The 8,283-nt window shown below is 35.7% G+C and overlaps 2 protein-coding genes across 2 annotated transcripts; one reads left to right on the forward strand and one right to left on the reverse strand.

Moving 5' to 3' along the window:
- Positions 1-1,529: 1,529 nt before the first annotated feature.
- Positions 1,530-2,273, reverse strand: LOC126619733 (extensin-like). Its single transcript, XM_050288148.1, has 2 exons — positions 2,262-2,273; positions 1,530-1,946 (listed from the first exon to the last, which is right to left on the reverse strand). Exons 1-2 carry the CDS (start codon positions 2,271-2,273, stop codon positions 1,530-1,532), a joined length of 429 nt encoding a protein of 142 aa, XP_050144105.1.
- Positions 2,274-2,364: 91 nt separating this feature from the next.
- Positions 2,365-5,183, forward strand: LOC126619520 (bax inhibitor 1-like). Its single transcript, XM_050287911.1, has 6 exons — positions 2,365-2,614; positions 3,330-3,473; positions 3,580-3,671; positions 3,944-4,130; positions 4,216-4,371; positions 4,882-5,183. The coding sequence occupies exons 1-6, from the start codon at positions 2,498-2,500 to the stop codon at positions 4,930-4,932; spliced, it is 747 nt and encodes a 248-aa protein (XP_050143868.1). The 5' UTR covers positions 2,365-2,497; the 3' UTR covers positions 4,933-5,183.
- The last annotated feature ends 3,100 nt before the right edge of the window (positions 5,184-8,283 follow it).

The raw sequence follows: 8,283 nt of genomic DNA on the forward strand, positions 1-8,283 counted from the left end.
AACGCATTTAATTGCTAAAATGACATTCATTTTGATTTTTGGTGTGACCTCGAAATTCAACTCATTGTTTGTTTGTTTTTTTTTTTTAACAAACGATATTATCTACATTAAGATGTGGGAGAATAGACTAAGTCTCACAATGAGTTAGCAATAATTTGGTTCAAATTCGTCTTTGGTGAGAATCGAATTTAAGACCTCTCATTTACAAGTGAAGATGAATATCATTAAACTGTAGTATTAAATGACAACTCATTGTTTGTTACCTACTCGGCATCTAGAGCATATCTAACCAGTGTTTTAAAAACTAGTTTTAAGATTGTTTAGGTGGTTTTTGGGGTGGAATCATGAAGAAAACATTTTTGTTCAACAAAATTGAATTATAGACTAGCCTAAATGCTGGGCTATCATTTCACCGTTTAGGTGAATTGGGAGCCGGAATTTTTTTTTTAAATAGAGAAAAATGTCCAAACCCAAGACAATGACCTTTCGGACAAATCTTTTATAAAAAGAAAAACTAATGAAAAAAGTTTGAAAACTTTGAGTTTTAACGATAATGACAAAATAAAGGGTAAAATGAATAATTTTAGGATTTATTTTTTAGTGTAAAATTTTGTTTTTCGTTAAAATAAATAGTACTGGGAACTTTTCGTTAAAATTCCCTTTATAAAATTCATGCTAATTTTATGTTTCTAAATTAGTTACTATTAATTTATTAGGACTTTATGATGTCAATTAGAAAAATATTAATAATAGTCAAATATTTGATTGCTTGCGTACATGCTTGATTATTTTAAAAAGTATTATATATATATACTTATATGTGAAAGGTTTTAGGTTCGATTATCGTAAAAAATGAATTGAAGGTTTAAGCTCAAGCTAGAAGAAAATCTAGTTCCAAGTTGCGAAAAAGCTTTTTTAACACACCCAATCAGCCTATACTAATTGATAACCAATAAAAATGAGCCACATAATACCTTTTAGGGTAAATTACAATTTAACCTTTCAAGTTTGGGATCAATTTCAATTCCTTACAATATCTTTAAAACATTTCAATTTCATACATTTACTTATCATTTTATTTTAATTTCATACATCCGTTAGAAAATCTGTTAAGTAAACCGTTAAGTAATGACGTGGCAAATATGAGATCCACATTTATGCTCACGTGGTTGCCAAATATGTACCATGTGGCAAAAATAATAATTTTTTAAGCATTTAAAATATAATAATAATTTAACCTATTATTAAAATAAAATAAAAATAAAAATAAAAAATAAAAAACCTAAATATCTTCCCCGATCCCTTCCTTGCAACCCAACCCCTCCCACCCCACCTCAAGCGATCCCTAGATCTGGACCTCGACAACCTCAAGTCAACGGCCCAATTGCGCCGAACAATCCCAAAAACCTCCGAATCGATGATGGTCTTCTTGCCGAACTCAAGTCCCTTTGCCAGTCACACCAGCCCCTGCTATTGAAGTCTGCAGCGATGGAGGAAAGCTGTATTCTTCCTCCAGAAGGCCTTTTTCTTCAATGACGGCTGGCTCCTTCCACATTTTTGACCTTTCCGGTGGTGGCGGGACCCGTCATTGGGGTTAATCTTTTGGGATCCGGGTTTAAGTGACCCGGAGAACCGTGTGGAGGAGGACTTGCATGAGTGGCGGCCGACGGAGGAATGGGAGTAGGAGGGGAGCCAGAGGGGCTAATGATGGGGGTAGACTGAAACGACGTGGCAGTCTTTTCTCCATTGTGGGAGTCGCGCGAGGCGCTTTGGACGTAATAGATGGGGCAGCGGCTTGGGGATCTAGTGGGGGACGACGGCGCGAGGTTGGTCACCTCGGAGTCGGTCTTGGTGTGCATTGTGGCGGGGGTTGGATTGTTTGGTGGTGGATTGGGGGGATTTAATGGATGGCTATTTGGAGCCATATTATGTAAGTTGAGCTTTAGCTGCAATGAAGGGGGAAAATGGGTTGCAACTTGCAGGGAAGGGAAATATGTTTAGGGTTTTTTTTTTATTTTAATAAATAGGGTAAATTATTATAATATTTTTAATGAATAAATTTTTTTTTTTCACGTAGTACAAATTTAATAACCACGTAAGTTATTAACGGATCAATTGATGAAAAATGTAACGGAGGTATTATATTGAAATAAAATAAGAAATAAGATATAAAAGTGAAATATTATAAAAATATTATAAAAAATTGAAATTAATTACAAACCTGAAAGGGTAAAATGTAACTACTCCAATTACCGACTTACAGGAGTCGCCATTTTTTCGGATCCGATGCACACCGCAAGGGCAAAGATGTAAATTAACGCTTCAGAAATTAATTAATTAGAGTTGATGAAAAAACTGGAAGTTTCTAGGAAAACCCGTCATCTGAGGGAGCCCCTACAAATTCCAGATCCCCGTCTCGCATCTGCTTTCAGTTTTCACTTTTTGCCTGCAAATTCTCTCTCTTGCTCCCTCTTCCTTTCTTGCCTACCAAGCAACCATGGACGCCTTCACGTCTTTCTTCGATTCCCAAACGTCATCGAGAAACCGCTGGGCCTCCGAGTCTCTCAAGAATTTCCGTCAGATCTCTCCCGTCGTTCAGAATCATCTCAAATTGGTACGGATTCCTCTTTCTCCAAAGTGGATTTCATCCTCGTTTGATTCTATTCTGTTTTGTTGCCGAGAAAATCATTTAGAAAGAGAGAAAATTTCATTGTATTTTTCTCTGTATTCTTGGTTATATTCACTGTTTGTGTATTAGACCGAGCAATTTAGGCGTGGTGCGAGAAGTGTTAGGGTTTTGGTCCCCCTTCGTTTAATTTCTCTTGATGGTTACAATTATGTGCTGAGAAAATTGTGCTGGAGGTATTGATTTTGATATCTAGGGTTCCGTTTAGGTTTAATTCGTTTATATACACAATTGGGAATGGATTTTCACTTGTTTTGTTACCTAGAATCTTGGTGTTAGGAAAAGAGAAATAGGGACAACAATAGAGAGATTCATAGATCATGTGGATGTTGCGATTAGGGAGTATTTTCATAGCTTTTCTTTGTAAATATTGTAGTTATTTGTATTTGCGGTGGGGAATGAAAAAATCACAAAGGGCGGGGCTTTCCCGTGTTCTTCTTTCTCTGTCAAGTTGCTTTTCTGGGATGTTTTGATTTCGCCGACTACTCGAATGATAGTGGAATAAGTATGAATGCCCCCATTTTAGTGGCTTGACTTTCTTTGATTAGATGGTTTTGGCTGGGGAATTTGGTTTGATGGATTTTGCGGTTTTGTGCAAACCATAACGACTTTGATTTACTGATTGGTATCTTAAATTTTGCAGGTTTACCTCACTCTATGCTGCGCCCTCATTGCATCAGCTGCTGGAGCCTACCTCCATATCCTGTGGAACATCGGAGGCATTATCACCGCTCTTTCTTGCATGGGCTGCATGGTGTGGTTACTCTGCACACCAACCTATCAAGAGGTAGGATTTATTGGTTTAACTTTCTTTATCTTCCTGCAGTCATATGTATTTGTGTTATCGCAATTGTTTATTGGTTTTCATGTGTTGTGTTTATTCCGTTGAGCAGAAGAAGAGGGTTTCTCTCCTGATGGCTGCTGGTCTCTTTGAGGGGGCTACGATTGGGCCTTTAATTGAACTGGCCATTGAGATTAACCCAAGGTACATATGTGTTAGCATTTGTACTCTTTATTTGATTTGATGTTCGAGCTGAGTAACATGTAATGACGTGAAACTTCTTGAACCATTATTCTTCTTTCTACCATTTATGTGCTATAATACTTGTATTTCTTAAGATAGAAGTGACCGCATCTATTAACAACAGTTTTGTTGTGTCAAAATTATGTATTAGCTATTATGTCCATTATTTTTTCTCTCTAGGATAATTCGATTCACTCATCGTCCTGATTTTTTGTTGTCTTCTTTTGAGCCAGTGTCTTGATCAGTGCATTTGGAGGAACTGCTCTGGCCTTTGGTTGTTTCTCAGCAGCAGCCATGTTGGCAAGGCGCCGGGAATACCTTTACCTGGGGGGTTTGCTTTCTTCTGGCCTTTCTATGCTAATGTGGTTGCACTTTGCTGCTTCTATCTTTGGGGGTTCTGCAGCACTTTTCAAGTTTGAGGTAAGGAATTGTCAATTAGTCATGTGACCGATGGGAAATGCTATAATTTGCAGTCATCTAATTGTTGTCTCAAATTATGTTGCAGCTGTATTTCGGGCTTTTGATTTTCGTGGGCTACATGGTAGTCGACACCCAGGAAATGATTGAGAAGGCACACCATGGTGACCTGGACTATGTCAAGCATGCCCTGACCCTTTTCACCGACTTTGTTGCCGTGTTTGTCCGTATACTGATTATCATGGTAAGTTCTCCTGAATGCTTTAAGAGCAAAACCCTCGTCTTGGTCTTCTTTTCCATCATATCTATGACTGTTGATTCTGTCATACAAACAACAACAACAAAGCATTTTCCCACTAAGTGGGGTCGGCTATATGAATTCTAGAACGTCATTGCGCTGGGTTGTGTGCCACGTCCTTCTGTTAGATCCAAGTAATCCAAGTCTTTTCTTATAGTCTCTTCCAAAGTCTTCCTAAATCTTCCTCTACTCCTTTGGCCTTGAATCTCTGTTCCGTAATCGCATCTTCTAACCGGAGCGTCAGTAGGTCTTCGTTTCACATGTCCAAATCACCATAACCGATTTCTTTCATATTTCCTTCAATTTCGGTTACTCCTACTTTACCTCTGATATCCTCATTCCTAATCTTATCATTTCTTGTGCCCCCACATCCAAACTGTTGATTCTGTCATGTCAATTGAAATATATAAAGAGATGTTGTCTGTTAACTAAAATGTCTATCGTTTCCTTACGCAGTTGAAGAACTCGGCTGAGAGGAATGAGAGGAAGAAGAAAAGAAGGGATTGAAGCTCCTCCTGTAACCCTTGTGATGCTAAATCAGAACATGACTTGTCTATGTAGAGGTTTTACATGTGACCTTAAATACAAAATGCGGGGTTGATATACTGCCCACTCTTTGATGGGTGATAGACTGATAGTGATCGGATAGTGTCGCTGCTGTTAAATTTCTATGTACGTACGGTTTTGAATGATATCGTTTTAAGTCGCGACTAAGCGTCTTGCTGTGGTCTGTTAATAAACAGTTCCTTCTGCAGTAATTGCTTGGTGGTGTAGCAGGTTTTCAAGTTTCGATTTTGATACTTCCGAGTTCTTGGTATTTGTGTGAGAGCTCTTGGTTTGAAATTTGTGAATAAAGAGTTCGAAAACAAATAAAAAAGTAAATTTAATCTGAGAAGGTCACTAAGAATTGTACAAGACTACTGGCAGTGTATTTATGTATCTGTAATGAAAATAAGATGAATTGAATTGAGGAGTTGGAATGAGGTATTCAGATTCTGACTTCTCCTCATTCCAAAGCTGTTTACCAATTCAGGATAATCGGAATATAAACAAGTATGATTACTAGAATGTTCTTGTTCCAAATCAAATATTTTATATACATTTTTTAATAAAGTTTGATATAATATATAATAGTAAGAAAAAAAATTAAATTGTTTTTTTTATTTCATAGGCACACTAAAATGCTTTTGTTTATTTATTTTTTAATAAATTTATATATTTACTTTAATATTTAAATTTTCTCGTTCAAGTTGTAGGTTTTTCTCTTCGGCATATACATGGAGTTGTGCATAATGTGAATGAGCATGAAAATAAAAAAAATGAGGAGCTGTGCATAATTAAACTAGGGTTAATGGGTTTATAAAGGAGTCTTAGAAATAAAAAAAGTGCGTGAGGGCATAAAGGGAACAAAAGTGTCATTCCGATTGCCCAAGCAATTAGAAATTGGATTACCACATACATCTAGGGAATCCAATTCCACCAATACAAGGAATTGAATTCCAAAATTTGTGTGGGCCTCACTGCTTTTATGATTCCTTCATGTTTAATAAATACCGGAGTACTTCGTAATCGGAATTCAATTTCACATTTTCATTCTGATTACAGATACGTAAACAAGCCCGGAGTTCTTTTGTACAAAGGAACTAACGGGGAACCTAGCACAATCCAGTCTAGTGAAGACAAACAACTGCACTATATAAGGGCAATGCAAAGGTTGCTAACATTGTTAGATTAATTTGTTGTGGGCTTTTTTTTTTTTTTTTTTTTTTTTTGCCTTTAGAGTGTCAAAAATACCCTTGAAAATCTACCATTTGTATGAAAAAAAATCATGGATTTGTAAACCTTCTTAGTTTAAGTGTGATTATGTAAATCCTAGATTATATTTTATTCTAGTTATTATTTTCTATATGAACTTGTATTCCTTGGGGATGAAGGAATTCTTCTCCCTCTTATTACTATAAATAAAGGCACTACATAGGGAGAATAACACACACATTCTTCTACACAATTCTACAAATACATCTCTCTTTTCTCTCCTTTGTCACCAGCCCCCTTCCCCTTGTCAAATAAAATAGACTACAACAACGGAGTATTTTTCTTAAAACCTTTTTTAGGTGATAAAATGTAATTGGTGAGTTAATATCAAACATAAGGGTAATTTTCAGATTGGTAGAATTAGAAACAAGGTTTCCAATTTTTATTCAAAAAATTTTGAACCAAATTTTTATTTTTATTTTTAATTCTCAAAGTCAGAGTAATCTCGAAAATTTGAAAACCTAATTCAAAAATTCATATATCTTACAAGATTTTGAATATTTTCAAACTTTTTTGTAAATCAAATTTATTGTTCTTTTACAATATTTGGCATATGTTTATGTATAAATTCAATTAATTTTTGTCATGTTTCATCCATTTTCATATAGAAGTACAGTAAAACGTCTATTAAATCATAAAGTTTTGACCAAACTAATTTTATAACTTTGAGGATATTAATCAATAGAAGAGTACTAATTGACAATTATTATATGGATATGTGTTTTCTTAAGATGGGATAAAAAAAATCTTCTTTTTATGATTTTAAAAAGTTATTCTTTTATAGAGTATTTATGTTAAAGAAGTTTTGTTGTATATAATTAAAATAATAATAACGAATAAAAATCATTTTAAATTTTCAATAAAAGTCGATTAAAAAATACATAATTGTAGTAAATAGTTATAAAAAAACAAAAAATTTCAGAAATTTTTTCAAAATAAGTTCAGAACACTGTGAAAAAGTTGGGTCGAAAATTCATATTTAAATACTAATTCTATTTCAATTTTCATTCAATTTGGATTTGGAAATGTTTGGTTCATATCGAAAATTTTAATTGTGGAATATGAAATTCTATTCCAAACTTTGCACCCTTAATGAGGCGTTACTGTTGACTTTTGTGTATATATTCTTGTAATCTTGGGATTCTTAGTTTATTATGTTTCTATGTAAATTATTTATTTCCTTAGTGATAGGATTGTAAGATCTTATAAATCCCTCCTTGAGAGATGAATAGAAATACATTCATTCCAAAACAAAAGCATTCTCTTCTTGGTATCAAGAGCCTAAGTTATATATATAAATAAATAAATAAATAAGAATCGGTCGCGCAACTAGTTGTGCAGCACCGTCCGACCAGCAAGCGACACCGTCGTTGCTGGCCGAGAACCCAGAACCACCACCCGTGCAGCCATTCGTGCAGCGCACCGTCCGACCAGCGAGCGACACCGTTGTTGCTAGACTCGAGTCTACCGCACCGATCTCTGCATCCACCTACCATAACCCTCTAGGCCATCCGGTTGCCCCAGATCGAATAGCCCACAAACTTGCAGGTTATTGCGGCAACAGTCGCATCTACATTCTCGCCATCGTACCACCGTGTCGTCCTGCACCTAAACCATACCCGTCCTTACAACTCACGCTGTTTGCCTACCGCGGCTGCTTCTTCAAAGTCCCAGACCCAATAACCACCCACGCTCTGCTACAGATCCGCAGTTGCCAACTGTTGTTTTTTTTTTCTTTTCTTCTCGTTCCGTCGTTCACTGAACTTCTGCAGTTTTTTTCTTTGCGTTAAAGTTGTTTTGCTAAAGTCTGCAATTGATCGTCAAAAAAAGAAAAGGAAAAAAAATAAAAAAAGGAAGAAAGAAAAACGGCACAAAGGACAAAACAAGAAAAAAGGAACACAATTGTTTTTTTTTTTGGTTTTTTGGCCCACACGGGCACAAAATCATTGATTTGGTTTTTTACCATTAATTGGTTGTTTGTGGTTTATTGGGCTTCTTTCTTGTTGGCCTGTGTTAATTGAAGCTCCTGGGAAATGGCACTCT

This window comes from Malus sylvestris, chromosome 4 (genome assembly GCF_916048215.2).
Source record: "Malus sylvestris chromosome 4, drMalSylv7.2, whole genome shotgun sequence".
Taxonomy (NCBI): Eukaryota; Viridiplantae; Streptophyta; class Magnoliopsida; order Rosales; family Rosaceae; genus Malus; species Malus sylvestris.